Source organism: Syngnathus floridae, chromosome 19 (genome assembly GCF_059516105.1).
Source record: "Syngnathus floridae isolate MCC-2025c chromosome 19, RoL_Sflo_1.0, whole genome shotgun sequence".
Classification (NCBI taxonomy): Eukaryota; Metazoa; Chordata; class Actinopteri; order Syngnathiformes; family Syngnathidae; genus Syngnathus; species Syngnathus floridae.
The window spans coordinates 6,648,648-6,667,499 of NC_142431.1; the positions used below are offsets into that span (position 1 = coordinate 6,648,648).

The following is an 18,852-nucleotide window of genomic DNA, read 5'->3' on the forward strand; positions in this document are numbered from 1 at the left end:
GCTGTCTGTTGCACATCTTTTTTTTTTTTTTTTTTAGTTGCTTGGAGAACTGTAAGTGTCCATCTTCTTGGCTACAGCTGACGCCATCAAATTGATTTAGAGAAGGCTTTCAATCACACAAGTCTTCTATTAGTGTCATGAATGAAACCGTGGACACGTTCAATACTATTCTCCAGGATATGGATATCTCCTCGATTTAAAATTTTTGTCACTACGAGAGACACGAAATGGTGGAAAAATATCGACTTTTACACGCTGTATGAAAGACTTGCGTCTACCTCTAGAGGGGTTAATTTACCGGGTCGGTCTGGTGCTTCCAATGACTTTCTTCCATACCCGTTTAGCGGCGTTTCTAATTGCAAAGCCTCCCCTTCGCGTGTGACAGAAACGTCGGTGAGGCAGGTACATCCGAGGCGTCCTGTCCCCCGCAGCCAATTGTGTTTTCCGCCTTCTGTCGCTCACCCTCCTTCGCTTTCATCCCGCATCCCTCCCTCGCTCTCCCGCCCAGCGTTCCACATTCCCGCCATCTGGACTCACCGCTTGCCAAAGGTAGGGAAGGGCCAATGGGAAGGCACTCTCAGTCGGGGGGAAAAAAAAAAAATCCAGCTCAGAGTGTCCCCCGATGTCATCCGTGAAATGTGCCGTGACACGTTCCCTTAACTCTTTTTCCTTGGAAGATTTATATCGCAGATGTGGCAGTGTGGGATCAAAATTGTTCTTGTGGCTGACATACGAGCGTGAGATGAGGAGGCTGTTCATGAAATATTTGTCTCGCCTTTTAAAAAAAAATAAGGATTATATTTTTGTGTATTGTTTTGGATATTTTTTGTCCAATGTTGCACCCTTATAACAAAACAGACATTTTTTTCTAATGTTATTTTCTTATTAAATTTTCATTCAAAACTTGTTTTTCATTTTCCAATTGTGCTACTTTACTCACATAATTTTGAACTAGTATTTTCTCATAAACATTCCGACTTTATAAATGTCAAACTTCATTTCATACATTCCAGCTTCTTGTGATCGAAATCGTTTCGGCGCATCGCTTCTGCATCCACTGAGCAACATTTACTTCTTTTTTTATTGCCGACTGAACAAATACAAGGAATTAGATGGAAAAAAAAGCCGGAGGATAACGCCCGGGTTTTGTTCTCCGGTGCGTTTTACGAGTCACCTCGTGAAATTAATCCTTCATAATAATGCGCTTGTATGCTCGCGGGTTTTTATTGTTGTCATTAGGGGAAAAAAAAGTGATTCAGGATTTGTCTTTAAAACACAGCCGTATCGTCTCTTAAGTCAAACTCACAGGTACTTTGTTTTAATTCCATCTGTTTTGACGGCAAAACCTGATCTCCACATCAAAGGTGGAATATGTCTCTTCACATCGAAGCTTCTAACATACAAGTCATCGTTTTTGTCGTTTCGCTGCAATTCTTCATGTATCTTAGATGCACGATGTCGGTTAGAAGTTACTCGGCATTATCATATACCCCCATTCTGTCATTTTTTTTTTTTTGCTTCTTCAAAAAGCAGTAAAACTCTTAGCGGAACTCCAGAGACGCTTCTCAGTACCCCCCTCCCCCCTTATGAATTCGAGTTGCTTTTAAAGATGCAATAGGGATCAGCAGCTTTAATATGTGCCTTAAAATAGCAGACGCAAAAAGATTTTGTCTTTTGCTTCCGCCGAGGCTTCTCATCTATAGTTGCAGAGAAACTGCTAACTGATGTTCTGTCAACCCCTTCACTTTTTGTGACGTCACAGACTTATACTAATATCGCCGGGTTTTGAAATTAAAGCATGCAACAGTCGTTTAGTTTTCCAATGTGGCTGCTATTTCATCGACGGTATTAAGAACTCGCGCAGTCATTACTTTCCTTCTGTTATCTTTCAGTGAAGTTTTTACAGGAGGAGAAGCCCGAGAGCAGATTGGCTTTTACACCAGTCTAGCGGGCAACCATCTGTAGCCGCATTAAATCAATACGCATGATCAGCAATTTGGAAGCATCCTCACTTTAGGTTCACTCGAGGAGTCGGGAAAGAGTTGAGGAGAAGTGATTCAGCTTGACTCAAATTGGATTCCGTTGAGCAATTAGTGCGGCAACTTTTCTTTTCGATGCTGGCAAGTGGCACTCACCACCAAAAAAACACTCATCACAGCACCTCTAGGTAGACGAGGGGAGGTTCATGAAACCAAAAGCACAAGATAGTCTGCAAACAAGGTCAACGTGGCGCCCGAAGGGTTCCACTGAGCCCCTCTTCTGAGTCATCTGCTGTTCTAAACAGGATTGGGGAAGAGATCAGTTAAGCCGCATGTACTTTTATCTTTGATGTCTCCCACCCAGGGTTGTGTTTCAAGGCGGGCTAAGACGGTTAGCTCGTACGCCGTAATCACAGAGGTGAGGCTATTTAGCGTCACTATATTTATGCTATCAAAATAGGCAGTTGGTTTGATTGGTAGCAAAAACATTCTATTAAAAAAAAAAAACCATACCAATACACAGTAAAAATGATTAGCATAAAAGTCAGCGTATAAACAGTCTCCAAAATGGAGGTGGACGAACTTTACAAGGTCACCCCGAGCGCTTAAGCTGGCAGAATGTGACCGCTCACCATTGGTAAATCCTCAATTCCGACAAAGCAAAGGAAGGAGTTGAGGTTTGTTTAAAAAAAAGAAAAAAACGGGGGATTTGGACACTTTTGGATGTTGCTGGAGTCGATGTTCCGCTATGTGATATGCGCTTTGATTGCGTGCCATGAAAGCAAAGTGTGTCAGAAGATACACGCTGTAAAGATAAATCTTTAATGATCCTTGTGTGTGTGTGTGTGGGGGGGGGGGGGGGGGAATTTGGGTCACCACAGTAGCAAAAGAGATATGATATAGCCGCGATAGAAATAGAACAAACATAACATGGCGGAGATAAGAGCCACTGTACATCTTTGTCATGCTAATTCCAGCGCTGCACTTGAAAGAATTTGGGTCGTGTTTACAAATGAAACATTCACGCAGCACATCGCGCATTAACGATGTCACTACGCAAAATTTTGCGTGGTTCAACTTTTATCACATCTTGTCCAAATTATTCACTGTCAACATTTCTTTCTTTGTGTTGATCACGGATAGGCAAGGCCTACGCTCCTGAGTTCTACTACGACACGTACAGCCCGCTTTGGCAGAATCGGCCCAGGATCTACGACTTCAAGCTGCAGTGGACGCAGATGAATCCCAACGCCGTGGACCGCATCGTGGCCTACAGACTCGGTTTCAGACAGGTAGGAGATTTTTTTCTCACTTCATTCAATTAGGTCGGGGGTTTATTATTTCCGGAGCGTTCCAAACCGGGAATAATCCGATAATCTCCGATGCTGGTTATTGGTCTGTCTTTTCTCAGTTCTGTGCAGAAGTATGAGGGGTTTTTTTTTTAGTTTTGTTTTTTGTCATAGGGGGTGGGTGGGCCTGGTTTTCTCCCCAAAGTTTGCACGCCTGAGCTGGCTCGTCATATTTGCCTTGACGCAGACGAACGAATTTTTACACCTCAATTCAGCCTCTCGCCACCGTATTTGAGGATGGGAGTGAGTCTCTGCGGGCGACAGCGAATCACTAAGAAGCTGTCAGATGCAGTCAAGTATGAGTCCTGTGGCATTTTTTGTTTTTTTAAGGAATTGTTTCCAAAATCGTTTGAAGCGTACTCAAAGCAGGAAGAGGAAAGAGAGAAGACTGCAAACTGCTCTCTGATGGATGACTCGCTTAGAGTTGCAGTTTTTGGGGGGGTCTTGCATTAAATCATCCACGGGCAAACATAAACATGAGCCATAGCTTTCCCAAGCTGCTTTCTTGGTGTTGAATGGTGTTGGTGGAGGAAGGCTCGCTTGATTTTCCCGCAATTTGGCAACTTTTCACGGGTGTCTTTGTCGTGCTCGTGCTTTTTCTTTCTAGCCAACCCGGCAGGCGACACGCCAGCTTCGGATAAAGCCTTACGCCTGCCGGCCGCATTAATACGACGGATTTACAGGTTAGCGCCAATGTGAGCCGACATCCAAGCGCCAGTTCAGATAAAAAGGTTTCCACGCTAAAAAAAAAAAAAGGGGGACGCTGTGTTGCGCGTTTGCGGCAAACATTCCAAGTCCGTGTTTGTGTCGTCACGCTTTTTGTTCACCGTCAGCTCTCTCTTGAAAATTGCTAAGAAAATGATTTCACGCTTTCTCAAAGCCACTCACCACTGGTTTTGTCTGAGAAGTCGCCAGGCTCGACGCTTCCTTAAGCCGGTTCCGCTCACAGCTGCTCTCCGCCTTGTGCTAGCACGTGCGTTAATTCAGAAAATCTCATTAACATTTCAATTTTTTTTTGGTTTTGTTTTGCATTCAAAGAGAACATCCCCAGTCCATTTAGTTCAGCCCAAAATTGGTGTTTGGAGCGAATGAATTCATTTCCACCTTATTCTCTTTGCATGTCAGGAGAGTCGACGGTGTGGCCATTATTTGTTTCCTGCCAGGCAAATCGTTCTCCTTCTCTTTCTTGAGAAAGGAGATTATTTGCTGTGGGCAAACTTTTTAGGCAGCAATTTAGCAAAACAAAAGCCGTTTTTTTATACGGGCAAGGATTTAATCTTGGTGTTGCTTTTAAACTAATAATTGTTCTTACTTGCTTAGAGACACTGTTGTTGAGACAATTGCCAAACAAAACAGGCAAAGGAGTTACATTTCGCATAACGGCTCTCATCATTTTCTTGGCCTTTTTTTTTCTCCCTCCCTTTTGTATTGAATTGTTTTGTGATGTCTCCCGTGGCCTCAGAAGAGAGCTGCTGAGAGACAGTTTCGCTCAAGGCGGAAATGCAAGTCTGAAAAGGCAAGCTCTGGAATAAATCACAAACACATACTGTAGCGAGACACCTGTCAAATAGGTAACGCCCGGTCTATTTGAAAGTATTCCCGCGAGCTGGAATTTGTTCCCACAAACAAATCTGGCAGGAGCAGGTCGCATCATGTGTCCCAAATTGATCTGTCAGCCCTGTTTGTGCACGTCGATCAATACCAGCTACACTAATTACGTGTCGGCAATCAACAGCAAACCGGCAGCCGCTGTCACATTACAATGCTTGCTTTTTCCCACCGCTTGCATATTACAGCCATCAATTCTGGTGGTTTCCACCATAAAAAAAAATTCTCGCACAGTCCATCCACAATCAGATGACACTAAATCAATAGTTTGTCCAGAATGAGCGGTAATGGAGTGTGAACAAAAACCTTAATTGAGTGCGGGTGCTATGGATTCAGTGATCATTAATGTATCAAAACATATAAAAATGCAACAACAAAAAAAAGGTTTTGCTGTTTCTTGTTTTTTCTCAATTGCACAAGGTATGACAACTCTTAGATTCGATGGGTGTTTAATATTTTCATCCAATGTTCTGGAAGGCAACAGCAGTATTTGCATATTGGAAGAACAATGAAAAAATAGCAATAAAAAAGCCATGAATGAAATAAAATAAAAGCCTCAAGTAGCTGTTGGATACATTGCCTGCCTTCATCATGGGTGCCGTTGAAGGAATCCAGCTGTGTTCCTTTAATGAACTGGCAAGTGCTAAAGCCATGCTGAACAAAGAACCGTAGATGATACATTTTCAAAATTATTCCAGCGAGTCACACTACAAAGGAAATAACCCAAGGATGTGTTCAGTGGTCAATAGCCAGTAATATTTGTATAGTTTGACTTGAAGTAGTTTTCACATCTGCCACACCGTTTAGAGATATGTTAGCTAATTCAGTTCTATCAACAAGCCAATCGGAATGGGATCATGAATCCGAGCCGTCTTCGCAAGAAAATCGGCGGCACTCCTCGGGGACTACGTGAGGCGGGAGAACATCCCCGGGGAGCCGCTGCTACTTCTCATCAAGAGGAGTCTGCTGAGGTTGGTTGAGGCATCTGATAAAAGCTAAACAACAACAGAGCTCATCTGGCCTCAGCTTCCCTTGGGAGTAGCTGGAATGCAGAGCGAAAGGGACGCTTGGGTTACCTCACTCGTGTCTGCCGCTGAACCATTATCCCGCCATAAATGGCCTCGGGATGTCCAGCAGTTTGGCTCGCTCTTCCCGCTTTGTAGCTGCTGTAATTTGCCAATGAAATCAACATGGAGGAACACGATGATACTAAACATGACTGAGTTTTATCTTGTTAGGCAACATGCGAGTTGTGAGATTCCCATTGTCGATTTACTCACAAAATTATCTCTAATGAAAAGCGTCTAATAGCGGAATATCCTCCAGACTCCAAGTAATTACTTCATTCAGAGCATTTGCACCGCTATTCCATTGGATTTCCGACCGGGCGGGACTGAGAAGGGCACGCATGCATCGCCTCTGTTTCGGATGCGGGAGTCGTCTCTGGTCTTTGTGCAGTGCTGCCCGCCTCGTTAAAGCTATTCTCAAGGATAAAACGAAGCTCGCTTACTCGCGTAACCCCCGCGGCCGCTACTGCGGCAAATCATTGTTTGTGCCTCTGCGAACCTCAGAGGAGAAGCCAGAGCTTAGCCATGTGATATACGGAATTCCATCAGTTACACTAGCTGTCCTTAGAAGCAGTGACTGCAGCCTTACCTGGATTGCAATCAGGCAGACGTGACTACTTCCTTGCTGATGAGCTCTGAAGTGAATTCAAAGGCTTGCGAGCTACTTGGAAAGTAAATGTGCTTAATGAGCAGTGAGCTGTCAACAGAAAATTGTTTTAGTTGTGTAGCATTTAATGTTGGAACTTGGCACGTCCCGACAAATGGGTAGAGACGAGGTTAATTGGTAGATGAGAGAGAACATCCTGCCGACGATTTTGAAAGAGATGCATATTTGCTCGGCTTGAATGTAAATACAGCGCCAGGGAAAAAAAAATGTCCTTTGTGATATTCATCCACTGCAGCTAAACTCAATGGAGTTAAGCTCACTTTATATTCTAAATTGTGAAAAATGGGATATTAAAAACGTAATTTGGAGAGCTGAACAAGCTTTAGTTTTCATAGTACTCTAAATCTGTTGGTTGGTAGCTGGTGCCAAACAAATTTGTGCTGTGAGATTTTTCTCCACTAATAAAGAAAATACAGTTGGCTTGGTACACTTCCCAGTGGGACTCCGCTTTTTTTTTTTTTATGACTTTTTGCTTGTCATCGTCACAGATGGGACAGCAGCGATGGTGGGAGCAGGAGATTCCCGTGAACTGGACGATCAACAAGGGAGAGCTCATCACCCATAACTTGACCGAGCTCATCAAACCCGAGTCTTACGAGGTGCGCCTTACCCCCATCACCCGTTTCGGAGAGGGCGACTCCACCGTGAGGATCGTCACCTACAGCGGTGAGTTTTCAATTTATTGGCGTCACATATCATTTGTACGCATTTGTATGTATGATATGCAAGAGAGTGGGCCGGGCGGGAAAAAGTGAACTCATTAAAATAATTTGAATTGCATCCAACATCGTCAGTCATCAGGAGACAGCTGGAAATCAGCTTGCTTGGCTCCTTTTCCCCGTTTGAGCCAAATGAATGTTGATCAAGCGACTCATCACTTCCTTCCGTCGTGACCTTTATCGCCGGCTTTCTTTGCACGAGAGCTCGGAAGCACTTCAATACATCGTGTGAGTCAAATGTTTAGTTTGGGTCAAAGGAGCAAAGAGATCAGCAAGTGACTAAAGTTCCCCGTCATTCAAATTGAAATGACATTTTGAGAAGGTTTTGTCGCAAATTGGAGCCTGAGTTTTGTAGGATTTTGCATTAAAAGAAACCGTCACCAGTTATGAGAACAGTCCTGCTGAGATGGTTATCTCAAGTACAACGCATAAGTGAGTGAGGTTTCTGTGTGCGCCCCGCTTCCCAAATTGTCGTCACTGGCTGAACTCAAGGAGATTGAACGCAATCAAAGAAGAATGAAGAGAATTGAGGCTAATTAGCACAGAGCAGAAGGAGCGGGAGCCCAGAAAGGAGGAAACAAAGATTTCTTCTTCTTTTATTTATCAAGTGAAAAGGAGGAAGAAGAAGAAGAAGAGAGCCTTCTCCTTCTGTGCGAATGGCCTGCCCGACGAGAGACTGGACTAATTATCACTCTAGGGCTACTTCTGTTCTCCCACGCACGGCGTGGCGTCACGGCTAATGTAGGTCTGAGATGAATGCACTCTTCTCGCTCAACTCGTCCCGCAAGACGTGCGTGCCGACTGACACGGAGAAAGCTCTTCTACATATTATTTTCCGTGTTTTTATTATTTTTCCTCACATTCTTCAGCAAAACCCGAGATGGTGTTTGTATTCTGTTGGAATGTGATCACTCTACATATATGGAGTCTTCGAAGCGCGCCATTAAATATACATTGGTTACTTTTTTTTAATTCAGAATTCACTTTGCAAATATGGAAGCAGTATTTACATTTGGTAGACTGGACCACAACCGCAAGCCATACAAGATTCTGTCGGGTTGTGTAGATTCTCTGAGTTAGCGCCATAGTGAAGTTTTAGCACCGTGGATTTTAGACTTCAACAAGCTCGTTAAAGGCTTTTTTTTTTCGGCGGGGAGTTGGCTAGAAAAGAAAAGTAGTTACGGCGTCCCCAGCTGGAGCGTTGATGGATGGCTGTGTCACCGTCGCACAATGACTAACTCAGCACCTGCTCAGACGGCATCCTGGAAGAAGGAGTACATATTTAAGCCGTTTGTTTACACTGGGAAGGCTGCAGCACGAGGCGACGGCAGCTCAGCATAATGCCCACATACTCAAGATATGAAACACAGCAAGCCGAGCCTCATATGTCACCAAAAAAAAAATAGTCATCTATAGCCTGGTGAGTTTTTATGCCGTTTTTAGTCAATGAAGTAACTTATTTTGTATTGACTGTATTTGGCTCGGTGGAGCACTGGGTAGCACGCCCGCCTCACAGTAAGGAGGGTGCGGGTTCAATTCCACCTCCAACCCTCCCTGTGTGGAGTTTGCATGTTCTCCCCGGGCCCGCGTGGGTTTTCTCCGGGCACTCCGGTTTCCTCCCACATCCCAAAAACATGCTTGGTAGGCCGATTGAAGACTCCAAATTGTCCCTAGGTGTGAGTGCGAGTGCAAATGGTTGTTTGTCTCTGTGTGCCCTGCGATTGGCTGGCAACCGGTTCAGGGTGTCCCCCGCCTACTGCCCGATGACGGCTGGGATAGGCTCCAGCACACCCGCGACCCCCGTGGGGACTAAGCGGTTAAGAAAATGGATGGTTGTATTTGGAAAATGACGAATAACAATCAAATTACTATTTATTACTATTATTACTATACTATAATTATTTTTTTAATATATATTAAAAGTGGTTCATTTTTTTTTCCTTACTCCATTCTATGACTAAAACATTTCAAATTCTTAATTTAAAAAAAAAAAGACCGGTACAGCTAAAAAAGGTCATAGTGTCAGCGAAGGACATCAAGCCTTTATCTATTCCGAAGCCTGAAATGATTATTCCCTGTCGCGTCAACATTTCTGCCATCATAAAATACCGGTAAAGACAAATTAATGACATGCTCTCGCAGACCAATCATCAGAATTTTTTTTTTTTTTCTTAAGGTCACCGCTCTGATATATTTTCAGAGAGCAAACACTTGAGTGCACACAGCAGTAAATTAAACATACACACACACACACACACACACACACACACACACACACACACACACCTTGGGCGCCGTTTGTGTGATGTCATTATGAGCAGACGTGTTTATTATCGAAAAGTATGCGCAGTCACCGTTTAATGACGTCGTAATGAAAGAGGATTGTTAAAAATGCTTTCTGGCAAGCTTTTGCATGTAGCGTTAGCTCTTTACCAGCCAAAGAACCTCATTTGATTCACTAATAGTGCACTGGAGGATCATTGTGTGCTTGGACTGCAAGAACTACTGTCACAATTGTAGTTCTGAGCTCATTTATCTCGGCCAAAGTAAGACCCGAGAGTAATTCTAAAAGGCCGGCAACGATTAGGGTGGAGTCTTAACAATAAGTAAATAAATACAATCGAAAAGATAATTATAAATATGTTTTGAGTTACATATACCAAGGCAGCACTGATTTATTATTTACTTTCGGCACCAGTCAACAAGTCAAGCGACGAGTTTTTGGGTATCACTGTTTTTTTTCGGATCGTCTTGCCGCAGCGTGCGAAAAGCGCCGCGAAACATTTGCGTTGGCGAGCGTCTCCATTTCATCATCAGTCATCGCGTGAGGCTCTTAGTCCTCCATTTTAAACAACGCATGGTGTGAAATAGTTGCATCAACAGTCCCGTTTGTTTTCACTTTCCCTGCATCAAATTGCAAGTTAAATCCCATTTGTGGGTGTACGCAAAGTTGCCGCCAAGTTGCCGCTGGGCTCTCTCGGCTTGATTTCTTCGGTGGGAGAAGACGCATTGCTTGAGCAGACACATTCGCGCGGACCATACCAAATAGCCAGAGAGCCGCAGGTAGCGACAACAACAAGAGAATAAATAATAATACGTGACAACAAAACATATTATCTGTGAGCAGCGGCACAGAGGGGAGAAGGGAGGAAGGTTTCACCGGGAAAGAAGGCCCGAGGCTCTTAGTGGTCATTTAATATATTTGTTTTGCGGCGCCTTTGCACACTCTTGTTATGCTGCAGTGCTATTCTTTCTACACAGTCCGCTGTGGTTTGGATTGGCAGCATAAAAGTTTATTAAAGCATTTAGAAGGCAAGCGCACACCCACAGTTGCGGCACTCACCGGACACTTCATTAGGTACAGTAGCTCAGCATCCACTCCGTGTCTCAATGGGCGTAAGGACAACTTTTCCTTTGTGGGGGTGATTTGTTATTACCGGCTTTAATTGTTTGGATTCTAATCAATCCCCAGCCCTCCCTCTTTTTCTTTCGCGGCAGGGGAGCGTCCATAAATCATGCGGCTACGTAGTTTTGCGCTCGAGCTGCTGCATCACATCTATTTGGCCAGTCAGCCATCGATCATTGGAAAATGCTCATGAATCTTCCTGGCAGGTTAAACGCTGTTTACCCTGCTTGGAAAACACGTTTTTTTTTTTTTTTGTTTGTTTTTTTTGTTTTTTTTAAGTGCAGAAAAAACAACTGGTTGCAGAAGTCTCCACCTTTCAAACGGCACCCTTAAAATGGCCGCCAATGTTATTTACCGTGGGGTCAGAAAGAACGAGCGAGGAATTGAATGTGTTTAGCGAACACAATGTCGAATCATTTTGATGTTCTAGCAGATGTATGAAATGGGCTTAGTGCTCCAAATGGGAGTCACCTTGAGCTAAAAGCATTTCTCAGAAAGAAAAATCCTATTAAAGTTGTCCAAAGTGGCAGACAGACATTTTTCCCTCATTGGAAACACAATAACTTAGAAATGCCCCAACTTATTGTGTAAAGTCAAAAAACATAAAAGCAATTACGTCACTGTAATGCCCTTGCATGTCCCCCGGCGGATGTTACAAAATGTGGAAGACCTTACACATATGTAACACGCCTACTACAGTCCATGAAGTCATCACATTGACGCTTTCCTAATGCCTCTTTTGCTTCTGTCTTCTGCAGCTCCCATCAACCCTCACCTAAGTAAGTATGAAGTCTCACCCATTATCACCCGCACATAGCAATCACGCACCCAAAACATTTCCTGCCAGCCATATATATTGACGGGAATGCTGCCAGGTGATTTGTATGTGTGAGTGTTTACTCCCACTTAATGGCGTTCCTCATTGTTGCTCTCAACTTTACAAAAACGCACACTTAAAGTGATTGAGAGAGTGGAGCTGCACCGCACTGCTGGGAATATTTATTCATATTTATATGGGCTCTTTTATTTTTCCAGACAAGAAATGACAAACACGTTTAATCACTATAGAATTCCCCGAAGTCATCTCCGTCAGTTCAAGTCCCACTCAGAATGTGAACGGCTGTCTGGTTATGTGTTTTCACTAAACACATTCTGCTTTTTACCAAACTAACAAATTTAACATCTCGCAGTCTACGTGAAAAAAAATGAACTACTTCCTGTTTCATTTTTCTTCTTTCAAATCTCAATCTAAATCATCCTGGCTTTGAGGTGGCGTTTCTAGCTTTACGTACAAATGATGTTCGGAAAATGGATGGAGGAGCATCCGTTATCATCTAATCCAAACAAGAACCCTCCTGGGGCCAGAGCTTTATTTTAAAAAACAGCGCACCCACCCTCGAGCAGGTGAGAGGTTCCGGCATCCTTCTGACCTGGCGCTCGACCACTTTCGGCTCGCTCTTCCTTTCGCCCACGCAACTCACCTGACTAGCGTCTGCCCACGCCGCTTGGCTCAAGGTCGGAACTAAGCAAATGGTTGGCAGCTATGTTTGTAATACATCAATGAATATTTAGCAGAACCAGCCGCTGAATGTTAAATGCTGCTTCTTTTGAGGGTACCGCCGGGCAACGGTGTGTCCTCCGCTTGGCCGTTTACCGTTGTTACCGTTATCCACAGCTACTAAATTCAACCTATGCAGATTTACAGAGTTGCCAATAGAAAAGTCCTATTTTGGGTATACTTGACCAGCTTTAACATCACATTTCCATTAACATTATTTGACTTCATTGATTCTTAAATTAACTTTCTATTTTATGTGATTCTGTATTTTTCCCCTCCCTCTCTTTGAGTAATGTGCACAAACTTGTGGCCAACAATGAGGCACTCTAAAGCTCCCTAGTATTTGAAATCAATTTGAACAAGAACTGCACTTACATAATTGGAACCTGTGTGCTTGTGACTGAGTACAATCCATCATGATTTCTGTGCAGTTGTACACACACACACACACACACACACACACACGCACATATGAATGCAGTCCAAGTCATGTGGCGTCTTTGTGGTGCGGCAAACCAAGCCGCAGCGGCAAATCCCTCCATTGTGAGCGCTTCGTTCTCAAGGAAAGCCACCCACGTGAGCTTGCCAACGTCGCAGTCAGCCCAAGTTCACGTCTTAATTTAAAAATCTGTTCATTACATCGGGTGGCATAATTAGGGCTTTGCTGTTGTAGATCCCCCTGAGACACACACATACTGGCCGCAGGTCTCATGAATATACACTACACACACACTGACTGTATGTTTGTAACTCTCGTCAGGAGAGTTCCACTGCAGCTTCGAGGAGGAGCCCATCTGCATGTTCACCCAGGACAAGAACGATGACTTTGATTGGACGCGGCACAGCGCCGCCACCCGCGACACCAAGTACACACCCAACACGGGGCCCAGCGGCGACCGCGCCGGCTCCAAGCAGGGTGAGCATAACCTCTGCCACCCAAACTAGCTTTGCTGCCATTTTGTTTGGATTTCTAAAATATTCACAATATAAATATTCCGCTTTAGCATGCGGCGTGTTCAGCATCAGGTATTCAACAGTGGAGTCACAAAATGGAGGATATGTGGTAATGTATCCATGACAGGACTTTGAAATTCTGCTCAACTCCAGCAGCAGCCGAAGCAGAAATAATGCATTGGCTCTAATCACCTAATGGTCTCAAAGTGTCCAGCTTTTCATTACTGGTCCCTGTTCCTCTTTGAGAATAATTATCTGAGATTCAGCCCAGAGAGATATTCCATTTTTGGCTGTCAGGGGGTGGGAGCTGCTGGCTAGCCTCAATTGGCTGTTGTCATGGCTGCCTGTGATCGATAATGGCAGCAAACTCGCAAACATTTCTGACAGAGGCTCTCGTTACAGGAAAGATGAGAGAAGTATTTGTCTTAATTCTGAGTTTGCTCTGTTGCTCTTCGAAGGTTTCTACATGTACATCGAAACGTCCAGGCCGAGGAAGGAAGGGGATCAGGCGCGCCTGGTCAGTCCGTATTTCAACATTGCCCCCAAGAACCCCTACGGCATCAGTAACCCGCCGGCCTACTGCTTCGGCTTCTTCTACCACATGTATGGGAAACACATAGGTAAGAGAACACGCCTCCCATACGAATATTCCAAAGTGTCCCTGACCGGCCTAACGTATGTGGTAGCCAGCTTCACGGCTCCTCGCACCTTAATTATCATTCCGGTGTGTATAAACACAATTAATGAGGAAACAGCACAGCGAACGTTATTCACCATGTGTGAGCCGTCACGGCGGCCTTGAGGGGTGAATTGACGGATGAATGCACTTGAACCTGAAGCGATCCGCCACCTGCGCATCTCGCACAATAGCGTGCGCCCGTATGCGCTCTGTTGTGATGGAGCGATTGTTTGTTTGATGAAAGACTCGGTGGGGGGGGGGGTGTTGCCTTCTTGCGGGCAATGGCGTTTTTCTCATCGCTTTGCCATCCACTCAAGGCAGCTGTTAAGAGGATTTTTGTGTGCCGGCTCAAGATACTTTACTGAATATCTCTGGTTTGCACAACCTTTCAAAAGTGGGCGCTCAACCCGATAGCACCCCCCCAATGCAGATAACAACCTTGTACGAACAATTTGAAGGTGGCAAAGTTGTCGAGGGAGCATTCTTTTTGTCAGCCACTCGAACTTGGTCCGCCAGGGCCCCAATCAGCCCACCACAAACACTGTGGTGTTTGGATGCATGTGTGTGTGTTTTTGTGTGTGCGAGTGAGACTAGATCATACATAGGACAGAATTTCAATAATCAAATACAATGCTGAAAAATTATCTGGTATGTCCCAATGCAGCAAAATCCAACATATATATATATATATATATATATATATATATATATATATATATATATATATATATATATATATATATATATATATATATATATATATGCAGTGATTCATTTAAGGATTTCACTTAACAGTACTCGGGTTGTAACGTTTGGGTGCCCCCCCCCCAGGTTCTACGCGAGCTTCCTCCCGAGATGCAGTAGCTTTACGGTGTATTTTACACCAAGCAATAAAAATGTAAAACCTCCCCAGAGCTTAAGGCGCGGACTAGCCGGGATGCAAGTACAATGGCGGGGAAAGGATTGACATTATTACCGCAGCCAGTTTAAGCCAGTGAGCACCTCTCATAACCGCTCGCAGCTTTGCGCAGATTACAGGTGTAATCATGCATTATGTGTCTTGTGATGGTTCAGTCAGGAAGGGGGGGGGAGTAGAAAACCTTTTCCCAGTTCAGTGTCTCCTGCGCCACTGTTGGCTTGGCCTTTGTTCACCAGTGCCAAAGCCACCAGGTGTTTTTATCAACCCACGGGACGGCTTTTTGCACCGATGCTGTTGGTGTTGCCAAGTTACAGACCATCACCTCTGACATTTCTAGGCTTAACAAACCAGAAAATGAAGTCTTGTCAGTTCATTTTCAAGTCAGTTTCATGTGGAAAACCGGTCCATGGGGGAAATTGCCGGACTGGGAACGGCGGTCAACTCTTAAAAGGTTAACTTGCATTACGACTTGTGCAGGAAATGAACTTGAGCTTATCAGGTGTGCTTTTGTAAAATTAATATGAAAAATGAAAAAAACACAGCACCTGTAACAACGGCACAGGATACAGCGAGGGAGCTTTGTTGTGAACTGCTGGGCTGACGTCTGCGCTCCTCTCCCTCGATAAGACGCTGGCAGCAAGCATTTGGCAGCGTTTTGCTCCGTAGTCTGGAGAGACGCAAACGGCATCACTGCCATCACCACCCTGCACCTGTTTCACTTCCCCCCACCTTCTGTTCCACGTACAAATGACTCCTCACCCAGGAGTTCCACGGCCATCAATAGTACAAAACGGCGTTCCGAAATCTCAGGTTACTTCCTTTGTCCGGCTGACCTTAGGCGTAAGGAAAGGTGCAAATATGGAGGTCAAAGGTCCGGAGTGAACATCTGGAAAGTTGTAAGGAAGGGCTTGGAAAGAGAGAAGGCAGCTCCTCCGGGCCCCCTGCCGAGGATGAGTAGGCCGTGACATTTCCAATTTGCTCAAATTGATCACCAGCCAGATTCTCGCTCGCCTGCCTGCCCGCTTTGCTCGTCTGTGGCAAAGCCCGTGCCCGGACTGCGCCGTGTTATGATGAATGGGCTAAATGTCAAGGACGTGAAACCCGGCTCAGATCTTCTGTGGCTACGCTCCATTTCGTACTCGCTTCTCAGGTCGGGAAAGAGGTTCTTGGCATGATAGGTGTGAGATAACCCCCATCCTGCAGACTTAGATGTGAAAAAGCTTTGTACAACTGCAGAGTTGTGGCTTCAATTATTGGCATCTGTGCAAGACCGCCACTTCATGACTGGTCTTTGCCAAAGAGAACAAAGACTGGGCCAGACCATCTGGGAAATGGTTCCCCAGACAGATGAAACCAAAATAAAGCATTATTTACAGCAACAAGATGGAACACGCTGGCCTATCCATAACGTCCTAGTAGCTTTGAAAAAAATAAACATAACATTACAAAGTTGAAGAGCAAAATGCGCACTGCAGTACAACTGGATTTGGGTGTGCATGAACACAAAAACGATTTCAACCGATCAGATGATGACATGACTGAACACGTATTTTTATGCTGCCGCAGAAAGTAGCGTGCCATTCATAACCTCCAAACTGCTCATGTCCAGACTGTCATAAACCGAGTCCTAGTCTACTCTGTAGCTGTGTCGCTATGAAATTTTTAGATGCTATTTGGGGGTCGTGCGGTTGACTCAATTTGTGGCTTGGCAGCGCTCCAGGTCGCAACACTGCTGATGAAAGGCAAGTCAGGAAAGCTCGGAAAGAAACTCCTCTATCGTTAGCTGGCGGGGCGGCTTACCTGAGATTAGGGTCATGCTTCGTTTAGCTCGGCGCACATCAAAGTTGGCCCGTGGGCCGTGGTGCCCGTGCCCGCGTAGCTTGATGGGATTAAGCCTGTGGCGAAGCGCAGAGGAGAGGTCTGACCTCAACCACCAGCCAGGACGGAAGCAAGGAGGGTGGTACCTCTGTGATCAAGACCCAGGAACGTATAGTAGAACGTTGCCAGGTTCTGCCGTCATGCCGCGCTCTCTCTCCGACTTGTCAGAGACAAAAGTGAACTCGCGCAATCAGAGCGCTTTCAGTGCGGGCTAATGCGGTTGCACTCAGTGTCGTCATTGCCGATCAAAGCCCAGCGCCAGACAAGAGGTCTCGCTGAAGGGACGGCGTGTTCAGCCGGCGTCTTAGCCAGACAATATCCTAGTGCGATTTTTTTTTGTCATCCTTTCTGACTCACAGGAATCTGCTCCAATAATACACATCCCGAACTCAGAGACAGACTTGAGAGACTGACAATCAGGCGAGCTTAGCAAAGTCTAAACATGCCGGCTTGTGTCAGAGCACGCCTGACTGTCTGACATTTCACGGAAAGCCGGTGATGCCGTATCGTGACAAGTGTTGCACTGTGTCAAATGTATCATGAGTCAACGTTTAAGCTTTGTATTAATTTATCTAAGAAGTTTGTCTGAAAGCCAGAGACAGTGGCATACTGGCCTTGTGTCACTAGTTGTGCAAGAAGTTAATTTCAGGTTCTTTTTAAAAACTTTTAACATTGTGATAATTTCATGAGGTGGGGAATAATTTATGTGAGCACTGAGAGCCCCGACTTAAAAATGTATCACTAGGCAGATCTCGAGTTTGACCTTCTCGACTGGGCTTTGAATGTCGGTATGAATTGAAAATGCCTGCGTGACAAAGGTGACTATCTGAGCAAAATGAAAATGCGTAAAAGGTCTGAAAGGCCGGTAGGCGCTGCTGAAGAATGTTAGTGTCATTAATGAGCCTCGAAGCCATATCATACTCTAGTCAGGATTTAACAGCTCTGATTGTTGTTGTTGTTTGTGTGGTAGACATCTGTTCAAAACGCTTGCCGTGACTCGAATTCAAACAAGATGGTTAACTGTTGTGATATAAAACAATAAATTGTCACATTGTTCATGACTTATAAGAACACTTCCTCCCCCCACCCCCACCAGGGACGCTAAACGCCTTATTGAAGCAAAAAGGCCTGACCAGCTCAGATGGGCCAGTGTGGTCGCTAAGTGGTAACCAAGGGGAGCGCTGGAAGCAGGCCAAAGTCAGCGTCCATCCGACAGCATCATTTCAAGTAAGAACTTTTTCTGCCATTTTATTAAATACCTTTTACACACCTCAGTTGATTTAAAAAATAAGTGACAGAACAAATGATTAAAGACAATCACACTTGCGCTAACTACCCAGGCTACACTTAGCTCCTCCCTGTATGACTGACTCAAGAGGTTTGTCGACACTCAGCGCGTTACATTTCAGTTCCACACTTGAATTTTTCCAGGTGGTACTCGAGGGAATCCGAGGACCAGGCATCGAGGGCGACATCGCCATCGATGATGTCACGTTGGAGGAAGGGGAGTGTCGAGACCCCCCGCCCAGTGAGTTGCGCCAACCGACCCTCCGTAAATATACCAAAACATCTCCAAGTGTCTCAAACATTTGTCAGCCTTCATCTGGCATCAAAGTTGGGAGAAAAATTAGCCGGTTGCTGTAGCAACAGTGTTGTAATCATATAAAGGACGGCCGCGAAGGCAGAGTGGGGGGACAATATGAACAAATGGACTAGAAAAAAAAAAAAAAAAAGAAGTAGGGCACAGAAAATGGTCTGAAATTGAAGAGGTAATCTGGGGCAGGCAGAAGTGATGCCGTTGGTTTGATTGAATCTTGCTTCCTTCTGCTCCGAGGAGCTTTCTCTCCAGAAACATCTCAACCCCTCACATGGCCCGTTTAACAATTCATGGAAAAATGAGGCTACTCGTCTCGTTTCATCATTGTGGGAGAAATCAGTTTGCAATTTCGAGTCGACGCGGCGTATTTATTTTATGATCTATCATTATTAAAGGTATTTTTTTATAAATTCACTCCGGGGCCGCGGTGAGCGGTCGTCAGCCCTCGGGACGCGGGGCGACGACACCATGA

The 18,852-nt window shown here is 44.9% G+C and overlaps 1 protein-coding gene and 1 long non-coding RNA gene across 7 annotated transcripts in view; one reads left to right on the forward strand and one right to left on the reverse strand.

Moving 5' to 3' along the window:
• The window catches only part of LOC148381925 (MAM domain-containing glycosylphosphatidylinositol anchor protein 2), a 91,380-nt gene that overhangs the window by 67,888 nt on the left and 4,640 nt on the right, over nucleotides 1–18,852 (forward strand). For all 6 annotated transcript variants that reach the window (XM_088361351.1, XM_088361356.1, XM_088361355.1 and 3 more), the window contains 7 exons: nucleotides 3,123–3,271; nucleotides 7,159–7,336; nucleotides 11,554–11,574; nucleotides 13,114–13,269; nucleotides 13,766–13,927; nucleotides 17,880–18,010; nucleotides 18,215–18,311. In XM_088361351.1, the coding sequence (XP_088217477.1) occupies nucleotides 3,123–3,271; nucleotides 7,159–7,336; nucleotides 11,554–11,574; nucleotides 13,114–13,269; nucleotides 13,766–13,927; nucleotides 17,880–18,010; nucleotides 18,215–18,311 (894 nt within the window). The remainder of the gene's footprint in view (nucleotides 1–3,122; nucleotides 3,272–7,158; nucleotides 7,337–11,553; nucleotides 11,575–13,113; nucleotides 13,270–13,765; nucleotides 13,928–17,879; nucleotides 18,011–18,214; nucleotides 18,312–18,852) is intronic.
• Nucleotides 5,260–6,431, reverse strand: LOC148381929 (uncharacterized). The gene is made up of 3 exons (XR_015854287.1): nucleotides 6,217–6,431; nucleotides 6,013–6,102; nucleotides 5,260–5,931 (listed from the first exon to the last, which is right to left on the reverse strand). It is a non-coding gene; the product is annotated as an uncharacterized LOC148381929 (long non-coding RNA).